The sequence below is a fragment of the Balaenoptera physalus genome (genome assembly GCF_965194825.1).
Source record: "Balaenoptera physalus genome assembly, chromosome: 2".
Lineage (NCBI taxonomy): Eukaryota > Metazoa > Chordata > Mammalia > Artiodactyla > Balaenopteridae > Balaenoptera > Balaenoptera physalus.
This window is the reverse complement of record NC_138883.1, coordinates 165183383-165204197: the sequence shown is the minus strand read 5'-3', so window position 1 is coordinate 165204197 and position 20815 is coordinate 165183383. Positions and strand designations below refer to the sequence as shown.

General features: G+C 34.9%; 1 protein-coding gene across 4 annotated transcripts in view; it reads right to left on the bottom strand.

Annotated features, from left to right (window-relative positions):
- The window catches only part of PLXDC2 (plexin domain containing 2), a 416967-nt gene that overhangs the window by 52382 nt on the left and 343770 nt on the right, over positions 1-20815 (bottom strand). For all 4 annotated transcript variants that reach the window (XM_082449772.1, XM_082449774.1, XM_082449773.1 and 1 more), the window contains 2 exons: positions 19924-20071; positions 18453-18491 (listed from right to left, as the gene is read on the bottom strand). In XM_082449772.1, the coding sequence (XP_082305898.1) occupies positions 18453-18491; positions 19924-20071 (187 nt within the window). The remainder of the gene's footprint in view (positions 1-18452; positions 18492-19923; positions 20072-20815) is intronic.

Sequence of the window (20815 nt, the reverse complement as noted above, 5' to 3'; positions counted from 1 at the left end):
GATTGTTCCTGGAAACTGGTAGATAGAAGTGGGTCAAAGAAGACTCCGAACCTGTTTCAGGTACAAACTTCTGAAGCTCGTCAGCGTCCATAGGAGTTGGGGGAATATTCAGAGAGGTCAGGAGGAATCTAGACTGAAAACCAAACTCTAATTCTATTCTTAGAAATATCTTACGCTCTTTCATTTATGTCCAAAAGTGAACAAGAGCCAAAGAATTATCCTCACACACACACAGTATTGCATAGAGGACAATTCAAATCTTTAGCTTTTTTTCCTTTACGTTGTGTATTCAAATAAGATGAATTAATGATAAAACACAATAAGACATCCTCAAATAGAGCCTCAAGGTCAAAAAAGGAAGTATATAAATATATTTGAAAAGCCTACCAAATCAAGACCTTTTTTCTACTATGTTGTAGACATACTTTAAAACATAAATGAAGCACAGAAAATCAATAGTATCAAAGATAATATACTCTCATCTGAGCCACTGAGTGACCTATCAGTTCTTATGAGTTCCTAACTTTTTAGTACATTATAAAACACAGATCAATATTTAGACACAGAGAGGACTGTTGAGAATTGTCAAATCTATCAAAGCATTCGCTATCTTTGGGTGAATTTTACCTACCATGATAGCAAAGATAACAGATTTTTTAAAGGTATTAAGCACATATTGAAAATATTCAGGACCTCATGTAAATGTGTCTAATTTTATTCACTCCAAGAAAAGCTTATGAATTATTGATAAGAGACAAAATGAAAGAAAGAATAAAGTAGAAGAAAGAAGATAGGAGGAAAGAAGGAAAAAAAATTTGACCTTTTGTTTCTTCAAAGTGTAGCATTTAATTTTAAACCTCTATGCCTCCTTGCTTTTTCTATGACTGATTTTTTTTTCAGTATTTACATGCATGTAGCATTGATAGTCTGTATTTAGAAGTACAATCCTTTAATATGTTAGAGATTTTAATACATTGCTAAAATGGTCTGTACCCACTTTTAAATCTTGCTAATAATTAAAGTCCAGTAATAAAGTAAAACTAAAATAGAAATACTCCTTGTCTGAAATTTTATTCACTCAAGTGTTATTTCTAAATCTAACTCTTCTCTTGGCTTTAAAAAGAAACACTACAGCCCATAAATTCCACAATGTATTAATGTCTTTTGGGGGACCAAGAGGCTTTGGACAAAGTCTTACACAAATTTGTTCAAAATTCATAAATCTTATACAGATGATGTCAAATGTTCTTTTTTAACACTTCAGAATGAAGTTAAACTATGAAATGCTTAAAATGTTACTGTTCCACTTTTGGATTAAAAACACATGACTTTCCCTGTGGAATATTATTGAACCCATTTATGAGTTAACGAATGTAACAGAAGAAAATCAAGTAAAAATAAAAATTTTAACTAAATTGACTTTTCCTTTGGAAGTTTCCCTTTTAACTGATCTCATTTTGTAGCTCATATAATAAGCCTCATAGCTCTTTTAACTTTCTATAGACATGATACAGACATGATCATGATCTTGACTTCATTCAGAGTTTCCCCTGGTGTTTTATGTATTTTCTTATTTTTCATAATTCTCTTAGTTCTTTCATTTTATAATCATGGTGTTCCTATTTTTTGGATGCTTACCAATCTGTCAATATTATTTGGGTATTAGGGGTCCTTGAAACTATTATACAACCCATGCCTAATCCACAATACGAATCACTGTGTCAATACATTCATAATTCACATTATGACATCTCCATAGGAGGAATTTGGGTAAGTACTGTGAAAAGATATTAAGATGGGTGCACAAAACACAGCTAAGTGCGTTATGTGTAGTGAGAACAATATCTGGCAGGGCAGCTGACCCAGTTTCTCTTCTGCAGCCTGTGCTACTACAGGGCAGCTGTGAAATTTCATTCAGGGAAACATATAAAACATTCTGGCTTAAAAGAGCTTAGGTTATGACAATTCTTTTTAAACAATAATCTGTTACCTTTTATCTTAGAAAAATAAAGCTAAATAAAATTTCCGTGAAATCATATTAAAAGAAATGCTTGATTCCATCAAAATGAGGGATTTGGGATAGCAGTCACCACCCAGCCTGCTTCCAGCCTTGTTATGTGATTGGTGCTTTTGTGCATGTGTATGTGTGAGCATCTAAAAGAGGGGATTTACCGTATTTATAGCTACTGTAATACCAAAAATAACTCCTTGTAATAATCCATTATAGTTTTTCATTTCTTATTTATATGTGCTTTTTTTGTAATAATCAACCTATATCTCTAATATTTTCAGCAACCAAGATCTTTATAAGATCTAACTTGTAAAGTTTCCCTAACATCAGCTTTCTATATCAAGTTGTCTTGTTTCTTCATTTAAAAATTATTTTTTAAAGATAAAATGTATCTCTACTTCTACAAAATAATCCATAGAAATCTTAGTACTTAAATTACCCATAAATATTAAACATATATTAAATACATATATTAAAAATATATTCACAGTTACTATGGAATACCAAAAAATGAGGTTGACAACGTACTTTCAAGATCTGGGGGTACAGAATAGAGTGACTCTTCATGTCATTTAATCCTGTCCATTTGAATGAAGTCAGTTATATTAAAAGAGGTCACTTCTGTACAAACATATGAATATCACAATGAATGTTTGCTTCCCTATCAAATCCATCACTTTTTCTGAACATAGAGAAAGAACCTTTTCACCTTGCTCCCATCAGTGTGGAAAGACAGATGTGTGTCCAAAGCACTTAGCTAATATGAACCCTTACTATTGCCATTCCTTTTAATCATGGCTGTGCTACCAAGTCAATATGAGGCCTTCTTGAAACTATTCATGGAAATGGGAATCCGTTCCCTCACTGAAGCTTAAGTGCATGCTGGATGAAAGCAAGGATGTCTCAGTGAATAGTTTTTCCAGTGGAAAGATCAAGTTCAATCTCCATGCACCTGCACTGTATACCCCTCTGTAGGAAAACAGGCCACCAAGGTCCTTATGAGTTTAACTGTCTCTTTCCAGAGCCCAGCGGCAGCTGGGACATGGCCATGCTACAAAGAACCTGCAGCCACTATCTGAAGAACAAAAGCCAGCTGCTGTGATTCAGTAGGCTGTCTAAATAAAATCAACCTTTCCGTGATTATCTATAGGCAACTTCTTTTGAAACCTGCTGAATATTAAACCAATCTCAAGGTCTTTGGCACCTGAGTTTATGCTTAAAATTAACGAGAACCTTTGTACTTCCTAAGAAAGCATGGATTAATTTAGTTGCTGGAGATAACAATTTGGCCCTTGTGCGGACCTCAGGATTGAAACTTAGTCCTTGATGCTCTTAACAACCACACAATCCTGTTGTTATTTGTTGTGGTTTGATGTATGGAATCTCCCAGGCAGGACTAGATGAATGTGCTATGTATCTCAAAAAGACAGAATCAGAAACCGGGAAAAAAACTTGGGTTACCAGAACTAATAAAATGTGCATGTCAAGGGTAGAAAGGGTAGAAAGAAAAAACTGAAAGCCCTGAGGACCAGTTTTGCGGGGTATTTATAGTTTACTGCTTAGCATCAGTACTGTCACAACATGGCTCAGATAATGCCTCTAATGGGGACAGAGTCAGCTAGCCTGCTTGCGAGGAAGGATGCTGTAAAATTGTGTTTACCGCAACTGTCTGCCCCTTAGGTCCTGAAATATCAAGTTTCCTGGCATCTAAAGTTCCACACTTTGAACGTGGGATAGAATATGGTTAGGCCAGCAGGTGAGCACTTGTCTCAGCCTAATCTTTTCCATCAAATCAGTTTTGTGACATGGCCCCACACCGTGGGCAGGCAGCAGTCCTATGACTCTCATAGTTGCAAGGGTTTGGGTCTCAAAGTGTTGGGGGATGGGATCCGAGGACCCATAATTATGGCTCTTTCTGACTATGAACTGGCAATTGGCGCTGCTTGTGTTTGCTGAGATCCTGGACTGCTTTAACAGAGGGAGAATGGCAGGCAAATGGCTACATAATGTCCTTACTTTCCTTCAACACGCACTTAAGCTTCAGTGAGAGAAAGGATCTCATTGCTATGAATAATTTCAAGAACATCTCATACTGATCTGGTAGTAGAGCCGTGATTAAGAGGAGCGCAGGTACTAAGGCTCCACATTAGCTACGTGGTTTGGACACTCATGTCTTTCTGCTTTGACAGGTACAGGGTGAAGAGGACTCTTCCTCCGGGTTCAGTGCCACATCTGGAGCAGCCCTCCCAGGTTGTAGGACAGGATGGCAATGGGGAGCAGCATGTGCTCTGACAGCAGAGTGTTTGGTGGTAGAGCCCAGCTACATCCCTTACAGACATGTGACCCCAGACAGATTACTTAAATCCCGTGCTTCTGATATTTCATGTGTAAGATACGTCATGCGTAAAATGGGATTATAGCACTACTTTCTTCATAGGGTACTCTAAGGATTAATGAGAGAAACATGCAAAGCCCTTAGAAGAGTGCCTGGTGTATAGTAACAGCCCAGTAATTGCTAGATAATTTTATCATTATTAGCAACTACATGGGAAGAGTCTAAGAATAACTTAAAGCAAAACATGAATCAAGTAATCAGAAGCATTAAATTTTATGCTTACTAATTAGAGAAGCTCGTTTGCTAAGGATAGCCTTTTTCCTCTCTTTCGTTAAGAATTTTAAGAAGCTTGGAAAAATTTCCTCATGAGAATTAAAAAAAAAACTATCTAGTTTATGAGAAGCGCATCAAAATTTCTCTATTTTCTTTCTTTCTTTTTTTTCACTAAGGTAAAATTTGCATCCTTGAAATGTACAGATCTTAAGTATACAAATTGATAAATTTTGATAACTTTTATATACCAAAGTAATCATCAGCCAAACCAAGATATAGAACATCTCCATGTCCTCGGAAAATTCCCTTTCCCCGCAACCACTGTGCTGATTTCTCTTACTGTAGATTCGTTTCATCTGTATTGAATTTCACATAAATTAAATCATACTATATGTACTCTTTCATACCTGGCTTCTTTTGCCTAAACTAAGGATTTAAAGTTGTATCTACGTTATTGAATGTATCGGCACGTTGTTCTTTTTTTCTGCTGAAGAGTAATCCATTGTATGAAATGTTCAATTTGTTTACTGACAAACATCTGGACTGTTTTTAATTATTAGCCATTATGAATACAGTTGCTATGAATATTCTTCTACAATATTTTTGTGGATATGTTTTCTCTTGGATAAATACATAGAAGTAGAATTTCTTGCTCAAAGGAACATATATATTTAACTTGATAAGAAACTGGCAAACAGTTATCCAAAGTGGTTGTACTATACCACACTCTGACCAGCAGTGTAGGAAAGTTCCAAGGCACCATATACTCATCAGTATTGGTGTTAATGTATTTTTAGTTTTAACATTATCATGAGTGTGAAATGGTATCATATTGAAGTTTTGGTTGTCTTTTTATTATTAATTTACAGGAATTCTTGATACAAGTCCTTTGTAATATATGTATATTACAAATATTTTCTCCTGTATATGACTGCATTTTCATTTTCTTAACAGAGCTTTTGAGATATAAAAGTTTTCAATTTTGATGAAGTCTAATTTATCAAATTTTTGATCAGTCTCCTTAGGGGCTATTAAATTTACTGAACTTTTCAAAGAACCACCTTTTGATTTTGTTCATATCCTTTATCGTTTGTCTATTTTCTATTTCATTTTTTCTGCTCTAATTTCCTTCTTTCTACTTATTTTTGGCTTAATTTGCTCATCTTCTTAAACTTCTTAAATTGGAAGCTTGGATCATTAATTTTAAATGTTCTTTTTTTCAAATAGTAAATTTTCGTCTTAGTATTTTTAGCAGAATCCTATAAATTTTGGTATATTGTATCTACAATATTATCATTCAATTGAAATATTTTGTAATTTTCCTTATGATTTCTTATTTGATCTCCATAGTATTTAGAAGTGGTTTTACTTTTCACAAATTTGGGGATTTTTTTGATATCTACTGCTTCTGAACCTCATTTGATTCTTTTCTAGTCAGAGAACATAGTCTATAAGACTTCAATCTTTTGAAATTTAAGACATTTTTATGGTTCAACATATGGTCTATCTTGGTGACCACTTCATGTATACTTGGAAGAAAATCTATATACTATAGCTGGGAACAGTGCTCTATATATAGCAACCAGATCAAGATGGTTGATAGTGTAGTTTAAATCCACATTCTTCCTATTTTTTTCAACTTTTTTGTCTAATTTTAAAAAATTACAGGACTTCCCTGGCAGTCCAGTAGTTGAGACTTCGCCTTCTTATGCAGGGGGTGCGGGTTTGATCCCTGGTCAGGGAGCTGGGATCCCACATGCCTCGTGGCCAAAGGACCAAAGCATAAAACAGAAACAGTACTGTAACAAATTCAATAAGGAGTTTAAAAATGGTCCACATCACAAATTCTTAGAAAGGTATAACCTTCCAAGACTGAACCAGGAAGAAATAGAAAACATGAACAGACCAGTCACAAGTAATGAAATTGAAACTGTGATTAAAAATCTTCCAACAAACAAAAGTCCAGGACCAGATGGCTTCACAGGTGAATTCTATCAAACATTTAGAGAAGTGCTAACACCCATCCTTCTCAAACTCTTCCAAAAAATTGCAGAGGAAGGAACACTCCCAAACTCATTCTCTGAGGCCACCATCACCCTGATACCAAAACCAGACAAAGATACTACAAAAAAAGAAAATTACAGACCAATATCACTGATGAATATAGATGCAAAAATCCTCAACAAAATACTAGCAAACAGAATCCAACAACACATTAAAAGGACCATACACCATGATCAAGTGGGATTTATCCCAGGGATGCAAGGATTCTTCAATATATGCAAATCAATCAATGTGACATACCATATTGACAAATTGAAGAATAAAAACCATATGATCATCTCAATAGATGCAGAAAAAGCTTTTGACAAAATTCAACACCCATTTATGATAAAAACTCCAGAAAGTGGGCATAGAGGGAACCTACCTCAACATGATAAAGGCCATATACCACAAACCCACAGCAAACATCATTCTCAATGGTGAAAAATTGAAAGCATTTCCTCTAAGATCAGGAACAAGACAAGGATGTCCACTCTCACCACTATTATTCAACATAGTTTTGGAAGTCCTAACCACAGCAATCAGAGCAGAAAAATAAATAAAAGGAATACAAATTGGAAAAGAAGAAGTAAAAGTGTCACTGTTTGCAGATGACATGATACTATACATAGAGAATCCTAAAGATGCTACCAGAAAACTACTAGAGCTAATCAATGAATTTGGTAAAGTTGCAGGATACAAAATTAATGCACAGAAATCTCTTGCATTCTTATACACTAATGATGAAAAATATGAAAGAGAAATTAAGGAAACACTCCCATTTACCATTGCAACAAAAAGAATAAAATACCTAGGAATAAACCTACCTAGGGAGACAAAAGACCTGTATGCAGAAAACTATAAGACACTGATGAAAGAAATTAAAGATGATACCAACAGACGGAGAGATACACCATGTTCTTGGATTGGAAGAATCAATGTTGTGAAAATGACTATACTACCCAAAGCAATCTACAGATTCAATGCAATCCCTATCAAACTACCACTGGCATTTTTTATGGAACTAGAACAAGAAATTTCAAAATTTGTATGGAGACACAAAAGACCCCGAATAGCCAAAGCAGTCTTGAGGGAAAAAAATAGAACTGGAGGAATCAGACTCCCAGACTTCAGACTATATTACAAAGCTACAGTAATCAAGACAATATGGTACTGGCACAAAAACAGAAACATAGATCAATGGAACAAGATAGAAAGCCCAGAGATAAACCCACACACCTATGGTCAACTAATCTATGACAACGGAGGCAAGGATATACAATGGAGAAAAGACAGTCTCTTTAATAATTGGTGCTGGGAAAACTGGACAGCTACATGTAAAAGAATGAAGTTAGAACACTCCCTAATACCATACACAAAAATAAACTCAAAAGGCATTAGAGACCTAAGTGTAAGACCGAATACTATAGAACTCTTAGAGGAAAACATAGGAAGAACACTCTTTGACATAAATCACAGCAGGATCTTTTTTGATCCACCTCCTAGAGTAATGGAAATAAAAACAAAAATAAACAAATGGGACCTAATGAAACTTCAAAGCTTCCGCACAGCAAAGCAAACCATAAACAAGACAAAAAGACAACCCTAAGAATGGGAGAAAATATTTGCAAACGAATCAACAGACAAAGGATTAATCTCCAAAATATATAAACATCTCAATATTAAAAAAACAAACAACCCAATCCAAAAATGGGCAGAAGACCTAAATAGACATTTCTCCAAAGAAGACATACAGATGGCCAAGAAGCACATGCAAAGATGCTCAACATCACTAATTATTAGAGAAATGCAAATCAAAACTACAATGAGGTATCACCTCACACCAGTTAAAATGGGCATCATCAAAATCTACAAACAACAGATGCTGGAGAGGGTGTGGAGAAAAGGGAACACTCTTGCGCTGTTGGTGGGAATGTAAGTTGATACAGCCACTATGGAGAACAGTACGGAGGTTCCTTAAAAAACTAAAAATAGAATTACCATATGATCCAGCAATCCCACTACTGGGCATATACCCAGAGAAAACTGTAATTCAAAAAGACACATGCACCCCAATGTTCATTGCAGCACTATTTACAAGAGCCAGGTCATGGAAGCAACCTAAATGCCCATCGACAGACGAATGGATAAAGAAGATGTGGCACATATATACAATGGAATATTACTCAGCCATAAAAAGGAACAGAATTGGGTCATTTGTTGAGACATGGATGGATCTAGAGACTGTCATACAGAGTGAAGTAAGTCAGAAAGAGAAAAACAAATATCGTATACTCACGCATGTATGTGGAACCTAGAAAAATGGTACAGATGTACCGGTTTGCAGGGCAGAATTTGAGACAGAGATGTAGAGAACAAACATATGGACACCAAGGGGGAAAAGCTGTGGTGGGTTGGGGATGGTGGTGTGATGGATTGGGCGATTGGGATTGACATGTATACACTGATGTGTATAAAATTGATGACTAATAAGAACCTGCTATATAAAAAAATAAATAAAATTAAAAAAAAATGGTCCACATCAAAAAAAATTTAACTTCTTCCTGATGTATGACCTTTTTATCATTTGATATGTTCCTCTTTACCTCTGTTCCTACTCCTTGTCTTTAAGTCTACTTAGTCTGATATTTAGTAGCCACTCCAGTTTTCCTATGGTTCCGTTTGCAGGATATATATTTTTCTATTGTTTTACCTCAAAATCTTTTACCTTAAAATCATTTTACATCACTTATAAAAAGTATATAGTTGGACCTTGTTTTTAAAAAGTCGGTGTGATAATCGATGTTTTTAATTGGAGTGTTTATTCTCTTTATATTTAATATAATTATTGGTATGGCTGAATTTGGTCTGCCATTTTGCTATTTGTTTCCTTTGAATTCATCCATTACGTGGTCAATTTTTTCCTCCTCTCTTGCCTTCTTTAGGTTAAATAAATATTTATTAGAATTCCATTTAAATTTAGCTCTACATTAAAAAATTTTTTCTTTAGTAGTTGCTGAGCATAATGTTAACACGTGTTAAAATCACTTATGGTTGAAATTTTATCCAATAAGTTGTTAATTCATTACTGTAACTGAAATAATAACATTTGGTCACAGTAGCTTATAGTACTGTTATGAATTAGTGTTAAATAATTAACGCCTGTCCTTGTTACCCAAGATACATTTTAAATCTTGCATGGTATTATTTGAACACTGCAGAATAAAATTAAAGCAACAATTAGTCTTAATGGAACAGTAAGCCACTGAAAACCTAGCTGTTGAAAATACTAAACTAAATTTACCATCTAATGGATTAAAATACTGTCTTTAAAGCTTTATGCCTTTAAAAAAATAGCATACCTTTTCTCTCACAAAAAAAATTTTTTTTTGCTTGCTTAAACTGGTTCAGCTTACTACATGAGCCATAAGCATTGATTTAAGCTCACATGAAAACACTTAGTCTTGATGCCATAAAACCCCAAGGATGGTCACCAAGGTCAGCAGGCTCCAAATACATGTTGGCATGCCCTTTATACATTAATAGGAGGCTCCCTTTTCCATTCCCCTCAGAAATGTTTTATGGGTTCTCTCAACTCCTGGACACCGTACTCTGACCTCTCCCACTCACTCTTGCCCCATTGTTTTGTCTCCTATTATACTGAGAAAGTAGCAAGCTCAGATGAACTCCCTCAACTTCTCCCTCTCACCTGGCTCATTTCATTAATGTGGACTGACCCGCCCCCGCTTGCACATATATCACTTCTTTCTCAGTCATCTCTCAACTCCTTTTCTTCACATCTTTTTTCTCCTCAACACCTCTAACATGTAAATATGCTCCTAAAATAAAACAACAGAAATCTCTACTTCCCTTCTCACCAAGCTTCTTTGAAGTAGCAGCATGTCCTGTTTGACTTCAATTTCCTTATTTCCCATCGACTTCTCAAATTCTGTCTGGGGATTGTGCAGCTGTGGACTGTAGAACTGCCAGGTCAAGGTCAACAAATATCAACAAGCTACCTAATCTAATGGTCACTTTTCTGTTTTTTTTTTTTTTAACTTGTCTTGTCTGTGGCATTGACATTGTTCTCTACTCCCTCCTTGAAATTTTCTTCTTCTTTGTTTTCTGTGATACCAAACTCTTCTGATTTTCCTGCTGTCTCTTTTACTCTGTTTTCAGTTTCCTTCACAAAATCTCAAATGCTGTGTTCCCTCATTAGTCCTCTTCTCTCTTCACTTATATATTATTCTTTTGTAATCTCATTCACTCTGATAACTTCAACTATCATTTACATGCTGATGATGCCCAAACTTATATCATTTGCTTATATTTCTCAAGTGAGTTTCAGATTTGCATAGAAAAATGCCTACTGGACATCTTCATTTGGATGTCCCACAGATACTGCAAAGTCAGTATGCTCAAATTAAATTCCTTGCCTCTCCTAAAAACCTGTTCCTCTTCCTGTTTCCCCTCTTAACAGCACCATCATCCACCAGATAATTAAACCCAAGTCCTGGGAGCCATCTCAGTCACTTTCCTATCACATAAATCACACATCCAATCAGATATTAGTTACGTAGCTTCTACTCATTACATATATTTCTCCTGTCCATTCTCTCTCCTTTATTCCCATTATTAACCACTACTTTAGTTTAGCCTCTCACTGTTTCTTCTATGAATTACTAGTATAGTCCTCCTAACTAGTTTTCTTGGCCTCAGTCTCACTCCTTTCCCATCGGTTCCCCACGATGCCTCAAGAATGACCTGCTAAACATGGAAAACTTTTCATGACACTCCTTTGTCTAAATGATGTCAATGGCTCCCAGTATCTTCAGGATGAAGTTTCAACTCCCTTGCCTAACATTAAACATTAAAGGCTATGAGCCCTGAAGCCCCTACTTGTCTTTCAACGTCACCGTCCATCACTACTTGTGTATATCTGTACCCTAACCAAATAAGCGGTGGCAACTCTTTAGAGTTAGCTAAATAGATTTTGATGTTGCATGCTACTGAACCTCTGTCTTTGCTGATCTCTCTGCTGAAATGTCATTCTTCTGTCCCTTTTCTATACAAATCTTAACCACACTTCAAAACTCAGATCAAGCATCACCTCTTCTGGGAGGCTTTCCCATAATTCCAGTTTTATTTAGGTGCCTTTTCTCTGCCCTCACGGTTTTTCCTCAATCTATCTTTGCCCTTTCCACACTATACTTAATTATTGATTTACTGCTCTATCTCATCCCACTAGACTACCTGCTTCCTCAGAGTATGCACAGCCCTTGTTTATCTGTGTATCTCCATCTCCTACTAATGGGCATATGGCACATAGTAGTTTAAGAAATGTTTCTTGAATAAATCAGATCAAGTCAAACCAAATCAACACAAAAGTTAATCTAATTTTCTAGTGACATACACATTATTTTAGCAGCGCAAGGCAATTAATCATGATCACTAGACATTTCATACTAAAAAAAGACCTATAATAATAACTTTATACATGTTGACTGCCCTAGGAAGGGTCACAAGAAATATTGGGTCACACAAAAACTGCTCCTGGGGCCCCTCATAAATCACAGGTTCCAAATCTAATGGTATATGGAAGTCTTTTTCCTCCAACAGGAGATCCCCAAGCCCAGGTTTCTGACAAGAAGAGAGCCGACAGAAAATTATTTAGGAGATGAGCACAGAAAGAAAGGTAGGAATTGATCAATGAGAGGATGTAGTAAAACATTCTGCTGATGGCAAATGGAAAGTATATTTAGAGCTGCTTCTTGGAAGCCATGTGTGTGTATTTCTTGAGAGGTTCTGCTACATCATTTTGTTCTATGTTATATCAGCGGCATAAACTCTACAAATCCTAATAAAGGACAAAATGTATATTCTGATGTGATTTTTCTTTTGCTTTTCCTATGCTGGATAACAATTTTTTTTAAACAATTGGGTTGAACAATGAAATTAAAATTTTTGTGGGTCAAAAATGCTAAAAAAAAAAAATAAGCAATTTCATATGGTTCAACAAAATAAAGAAAACGTAACTTTTACTAAAATAAATAAATTTGTAACTGCTAAAATGGACTAATTTTCACATACTATACTAAAAATGAGCTATAACAAATGTAATGCTTCTGGGTCCCTTGCCTCTGCCAAGCAAGACACATTCTCGATGTGTAGACAGGGGTAATTTCTTGTTGCCACCAATTAAAGTGTTGCTTTAGAGGAGTCATGAGGTAAAGGTGAGGAACAACGGGTGGATTCAATGTAAGAAATGTCATTCTTTTTTTTTTTTTTTTTTTTTTAAGAAATGTCATTCTTATTTGGGGAATTCTGGCCGAAAGAAATCAAGAATTCACGCAATTCTTGATACTCAGTGTGGTCTGTGAACTGGTGGTTTCTGCATTATCCAAGAATTTGTTAGAAAGGCACTGCAAAGATTTGGGCTCCACCCTAGAACTACTAAAGCAGAAAATGCATTTTAACAAGACTCTCTCTTCCTCCAGTGATTCCGATGCTTTTTAATATTTATGAAGAATTGCATCAGACCACTCGTTCTCAACTGAACTTTACGTGGGAATCACCTGAGGGTTTAAAAAGTATTGATGCCTGGGTCCCAGCTCCCTAGGCTGAGATTTAAGTGGTATGGAGAACAGTCTGAGCACTGGGGTTTTATGAGCCAGAATAATAAAATTAGATGAGAATAACTGGATGATTCCCATGTGCATGTAAAGTTGAAAACCACTACTCCGGACAAAATTTTAGGAGAGAAATTCTTAATCCTAGGGAACATTCAAAATAATATTCTGAAATATAAGAAATTTTCACTATTATGGCACATATACACTTTATTATAGAGTTAGTGTTATCATGAAAAGTAGCCAAACAGAGCAAAAGATAAAACAAATGCAAAGATACTTTACAGTTTTAGAAACAGAAAGTGATAGATATTCAATAGTCTGTCAAAAGGTAATAACAGTTTCCCTTTGCTTACAAGACTGTGATCTATGGGAAAGAAGTAGATGAAAAAAAATAGCAAGGGAAGGTAGGGAAACAAGTGAAAGATATGTTACTTTAATGATTTATGTATTAAAGTCAAAAAATAATTTGAGTGAATGATAAATGAAACATTAGACACTTGATTAGTCACTACAGACTAGGTAATAAAAATATAACCGCAGAGGTAGTCTAGTGAATAAGTCAGAATAACGTTCTAACATTTTATCTTTGGATGAAAAGTCTTACAAGTTCAGAAGTAGAAAGCTAAACACAACAGAATCAGAATTTAGGCCAGTCATTCTGTAGTTCATTCAAAGCATTTCTGTATTAGCTCCTTGAAATCAATCACTTTGCAGATTTGCACCCCAGAATTAACTTAATAATGTTCTGCAAACTGCTTAACATAGTTATTTCAGCATCCCTTTGATGAAAACCCCAACTTCCAACTCAAGCACGCAGCCTTTCAGAATCCAAGTTTAGTAGACTTCCTAGCAATAAGAAGAAATGACAAACACAGTGCCACCTGCATGACACAACAACTCTGTCTGGAGTGTCAATACTTTAAATATCATTAGCAATTAAGAACTTACGTTCAAATATATTTTTAAAAGAAACTTAACTTTATCAAAGGAAAGAACCTTCAGAGGAACCAAGAGAGAATGCAGTTTTTGGTACTCTGATACATCTCAGTCAACAAATTTTAAATAATAAAATCAATCACAGGATTTTAGAGCTTGAAATAATTTTAACATCTGCAGTATAGCAGAATGGTACAACTCAATTTGCTAAATTGAGCTGAATCTGGTTGAAGATTTCACTTCTCAATTAAAAGACTTTGCCATTGATTCAACTTGCAAACCTTTTTCAGCCAGCCCTAAATATAATTTTATCCAGTTTGCATCTTGAAGACATTTATATTTCTATTTAGGTGGTGAGTGTCATTTGGAAGCAACTAATTAAATGCCAAAGAAGGCACTCAATAGCTGTACCTGCTAAAATATATAGCTAGGTAATTCCTTTAAAATGCCAACTCTTCTAATAAGCTCTTGCCAGAATTTGAACACCCAAGGAAGGTGTAGTTTTAAGTGCTTATAACCATTATCCACAGAAATACATATATTTAAAGAATACTTTCTAGGAACCCCTTAATGGAGAATTAAACCTGAATTTCTCGAGAAAGCTAGAAGGTTGAAGGAATTTAGTTTTTGATCATAAACACAGAGCAGCCCTGTAGTTTGCAGAACACATGCCAGTGCTTCAGACACGACTCAATTACACAGGAGAATGAATGCACTGTTTTTCAAAGAAAGGATAAAATGGAAACTAATGCATAATTACAGGGGAAGAGGAAATTTCATTTCCAAATCCTTACAAGTATAATCAGTTAGAGTAGGTGTGAGTAAAACTCCTTACAGAGGCATCTCCCCTATGAAGTTTCTAAGAGGCCTCGACAGCAAGGGAGCGGCTGTGCTCTGAGGCTGCCAAGGACCCGGGATCCGCATCAAGACTAAATAAATTCACATCCCAGCTCTGCCACGTACTAGCCAGGTAGACTTACTTTTCTGTACCTTCGTTTCCTCAGCTATAAAATGGAAATACGAATAGGACCAACTACAGGGGTATTGTGTGAATTAAATGAGTTAATATACGTACAGCATTTAGAACTGTGCTTGGAACATAGGAAACAGTAAGTGTCTTTCCTCCTCTTTTTTCTTTTCTTTCCCCCTCCTCCTCCCCCTCCTTCTCCTCCTTCATTTCTTCCTCCTCCTCCTCTCCAGTCCTTCACATAAATAAGGGAGCAGAAATGCTACTTAATTAGACATCTGTATTACTTGAAACTTAATATTATAAACACACGAGTAGGAATATTTCAGTTGGAGATAAAATGCTATCTTTATGTTAGTTCTTCTGAGTTTTTGTATTCAGCCATTTACAATGGTAAGTCAATGCTATATCTTACTAAGGGGACCTGAACTCATTAGGAATCATTCTCTTTTTTCAGATTTTTTCAGTTTCTTTTCTCCAAATTATTTACAGAGCTTAGAATTTTCACTCAACCCTGAAGGCTAATAAAACTTCTCCAATCAAATGACCAGCTTGAAATTTGCAGAGGCTCTACCTAGACCTAATCTAAATGTAGCAGGAAACACAATGCACAGCTGAGATTTATCAAGAGTGATTTAGCAGACTGGAACTCAGTTTGTGTCCTGTGAGTGAGAATCCCTGTCGTGTTCCTTTGGTGTCCAGCTGCACAGAAGTATTTTATGTTTTCATATCAAAGATGAAGGAAAATCTCCTGGAAAGTGAATATATAATCAGGTCAGCTATGGATTCCACTAAGAAAATAAACCACTTTAACTCAAAGAAATATCCCAGGAAGACTCAGAGCCAAGGTAATCCAATATCTAAAGAAGATGATGTATGTAAAGGCAGAGTCTAGCTACGCATTGACTGCTTTGAAAAATGTCACCCTCATTTCTAGAAAATACAGACCTCTAAATTAAAATGGTTTTAAGAACAGCCAATTAAATCAAGAAAGAAAATGTGCTGAATTTCTTTGCAATAATACATAGCAATTTATAAAAATGTCTTAGCTTGCATTGAAAAAAATTCTCAACAAATGTGAGAAAACATTTAAATTAGGCATCCTTTTTCATTATTACCTCAATCTTGCAAAAATGTTAAGTTGGAGGAGGAGGAGGAGGGCGATGCTGAATTCTGTTTTCAACATGTTTAATTAACTAATGAAGTTGGATTTAAATTGGCAATCCTTCCTACATCTCCATATTCCATAAAATAAAAAGCAACGATAGCATGTTATCTTAATAAAGATGCTGTAAAAAGTAATGTGTGATATCCCTTAAGTACTCTTCGACAGGAACATTTGTCTTAACACTGGTCAGGTTGGTCTGCTCTAACTGCACTTTTAGGAAAAGTGCTTTATAAACAAACCTAGCTATGAAAAGAGTTCCAATGTATAGACATATTTAAGTCTTATTGTGATATTTTGGAATTCTGATGGGTACCTGATGCATATTAATGATCTAAATATCATCTGAAAATCCAATAGTCAACTTTTCTAGTATGACAGAAAAGAAGAAAAGTCCTCCATTTCAATCTTGGAATTTACCTAACTTGATGTCTCAGCAACATAAGATAGTTTTAATGCATTGCATTAAGAAAATCTTCAAAGTTTTATGATTCCTTGCTGCATTAAACAAAACTAGGGATTTTCCTTGGGATAGTTGGTAATATTCTAGAAAACTATTTTGCAAAATGTATTCCACAAAACATTAAGTCATTGAGATGCTATGTGTAAAAAGTTTTTATGACCAAATAGCAGAGAAATGCCAGGTACTAAATCTTTATTACCATCTTGAAGTTTCTTTAGAATCCATGCTCTCTGAAAGCAGGGAATTTGTCTAAACCTTTTTCACTACCATAGCAGCAAGCATTAAACAATCCCTTGCAATTAGCAGGCACTAGGCAGGAATAAATGAATGAATTCACGAACGAACAGTAAAAGTTTTAAACAGTTTTCCAGAAAATAAATCTCTTTCATTTTCTTTCACCCAGAGTATCTCATACCTATTTGATCACGTGAATCTTTTGTTTCTTCTGTTAGCATTATGGAATATTTTAGTCATATTAAAGAAAAAAGAGAAAAGACAGCATGGAGAATAATATAACAAACACACATGTAACCACTACCCATGTTAAGAATTAAATGTAACAAATACAACAGAAGCCTCTGGGTACCCCTCCTCCATTTCATTCATCTCATACTATACACCCTCTCTCAAAATGAGGTAACCTCAACATGAGAACTTAGGTTCAGTAACATCCTGCACTGAGAAATTTTGAACCAGGGGATTGCTAAAGTCCCTTCAAGCACCAAGATTTTATTTCTAGCATGTATATGTGGCAAATGGTCATCTGTGAAGCTATCCACTTACTGCATTAATACAATAATGAATAAGAAATTAATGAAATAAAACACTTTGCTACAGAAGCAAGACAAGGGACAAACGATGAAATAATGATATATATGAAGAGGCTAAGCAGCTTCTCTTTTAAGTGGACTGATCTAAAGATATAGATATAGATATATAGTAACCTAAGAAAACACAGAAGTAATTGTTACTTGACTTAGACTGAGTAATTTAGGAACTCTTCTCTACAGTTATAGAGAAAAACATCCCTAACAATGTATATATTGGATTCTGACTTAGGATATCATCTGGGGCTGCAAAAGTAAAACTGTGTCTAGGTCAGTGTCACAGGGTACCCACGTTTACGTAAGAGATGCTGCTAAGAAGAGGAAATCCCCTTCCTGAGCTGAATAAACAATTACTAATAACACATCTCTTTTATGGAATCCAGCATTCTACGATAGAGCTGCACATATAAATATGAACTAACATAATTTAATAGGAAAAGAACTATTTTTAAATTTTTAGTAAATATCTTTCAAAGCCTTGATAGTCACATGTGCAACTAATAAACCTAGGACTACAGCAACCAGGCATAGCAAGATGTGTGGATACATTTTCACTTTATAATTGGTCATTGGTGTCTTGTAGTTTTATAGGCAAATACAGAGATTAGAATTTCATTCCACTATTGAAACAATTTGACTTTTCAAGCCAACCGCTGAATTCTTCCTATGTTACATACCAACAGGGAAAGAAATATAACCTTACTCTATATTTAGAAGTCCACAAGTCCATTCTCATATTTAAATAGATGAAATAGATTAATATCTAAAAATTTTTATAAAAGAAAAATATCAGTTCCTACCTCCATTATCTTTTAGATGTAGAGCTATCTTGGTATCATCTGGAAGAGAAAAGTCAAAGTTATAACAGAAAAAATTTTAAGGTGCACAAATCTTAAGACCAGTAATTGTCTACTTATGCCTTAACTATAACAGGAATAGATTTTGATATTTTACTGAGTAAATTTCTAGGGCAGTGAAAGCAGGTCTTAGGTTATCTGATGTAGTACTAAACTTTCTTAACTGAGATTGCAAGATGGAGACTTCAGTAAATTATTATATGACTCTTAAGAGCTGTGGGAGAAGTACACTGTTATAATTTTAACTTAAAATACATTTATTTTAATTTTCTAAAATGATGTATTGTAATTAGACTCTGCAGTCTTTATTTATTTTAAAAATCAAGATCAATAAAATTCCAAGTTAATTGGAATAGTAAATATTTGTCTGTATTTACAAATTCAACTTCAAAAGTTAAATGCTTACTCATTGCTAACAAATATGACCAAAATCATATATGAAAAGATCTTGTCCTATATGAACAAAATGTAGAATGTGCTTTTTTATATTTCAGTAGTATATTTCATTCTAAAGGATAGGATTCAAATTACAAAAATACTTTTCTCAGGCTATATAACAACCCAAAATAAGATGGATTAAAATATAACATTGGTTTTAAAAGCAATAAAATACATTTAGCAGCTAGCTGTCCTCCACCTCACTTTATCACTTTATTCCAGTTAACTTTTAATATCCAATTAAATTTCAATTAAAAGATTCAAATTTAATTTAATATTTAAATGAAAGCAAGGTTTATGAAAGTAAACAAATAAGACCATGTTTTCCCCCTTAAAGCTTACTCTTGGCCAAGCGGTCTCACATTTCTCCCTAGCGGTACCTTTCAGAATCGATGGTTAACAAATTTAGGCTAATATACCTTCTTCCCCCAATGAGTTGTGCTCATGCATTAATGTTCTTTAGTATTTTTGCCTTTCCTGGTAAAGGAAATGTTTTTCAAGTACAATTTCTGTGTCATACACAGTGCCTCTCTACAGGTTATAGACCAGCATATTTTATTGACTGTACCCAGGCAAATATTAATAGAATTGCATATAAGTAGGATTACCTATTGTTCAGAATCCAAAATCAATGGACATTTTCTGTGCATTTTGCCTTTCTATCCTGTGACTAAAATGTTGACTACCGTTATTACAAAGTTCAGCAATATGAAAGGAAGTCTTTATTTCTTTTCTAGGGAGTACTAGTAGCCAGGATCACTCTGAAAGACTAAATCTCAATAAAAGGCATCCATACATTAACAAAAACCCAGCACATATTTTTATTCCATAATAATTTCATCTTTTCCCTTTTAGACATCCCTAAGAAATCCAGTTTGCCAAAGAATAACTTTCTCCCTGGAGAGCTTCTCCAGTGCATGTCAACACAGTGAGTTTTCCCTCCTTCAGTAATAAAGCAAAAGTATCTCCAGGGCACCTTCTGTGGGCAGGCTGGTGGGCAGCCGGGGTGTCGCTGCTCTTCTGGTGGTCGTCAGGACCCTGAATTGTGTGCTTGTTGCTCGTATGGTGGTGGTTTGAGTAGAACGTTCCACTGGCTCTGTGGTGTCACAGAGCTTCTCTTTTGACTGATAAGAGAAACAAAGGGGAAGACAATTTGAGTGATCATACATATGTTTTAAAATTATATCAAAGAAGTTGGGCTGTAAAGCACAAAAACCTCTCAAATAAAGATGAGGAATGCATTATTTTTGTACAGGACTATAGTTATAGATTTTACTAACTTATAAAGTATATAAAATAGACAAGAGAAAACAATTGAATGTTAGAAAGCATTTCCATCTTTAGATATTTGGATTCCATCATTTCTGCTGTTAACCTTTCATATTACTGTTTATCTTAACCTAAATTTTATATCAATATATTTATAAAAGACATGATGGGAAACGTTCATACTAGAAGAAAAACATGCGCATAAAGATAAGGTTTAAAACATGCTTAGGTGTGTGAAGAAAGAATTCACATTCACATCAAATTGGTAATGCTAAATTTTAAAAATGTGGTAACTGCTCCATACTACTTTATTGTTTGAAAAATAATCCACTACAGGATGAATGGATATTTAAAGTTAAAATTTTGTTTTCCTTTATGAAATATTCAAAACCACCCAAGCAAAGGATTGAACAGCACTCAGGTAATCACTTAGTCTATCTTCTCCTTAGCAGAGCTACATGAGGAAAAGGTGCATATCGTATTGTTCATTTATAGCCCACAAGAATAAATAATATGACATTTACCAGCAACAATCTCCAACATGCAAACTTTCATGGTTTAGAAGTTGGCGTTTCTCCCTACCTCTTTGTGCTTCAAAG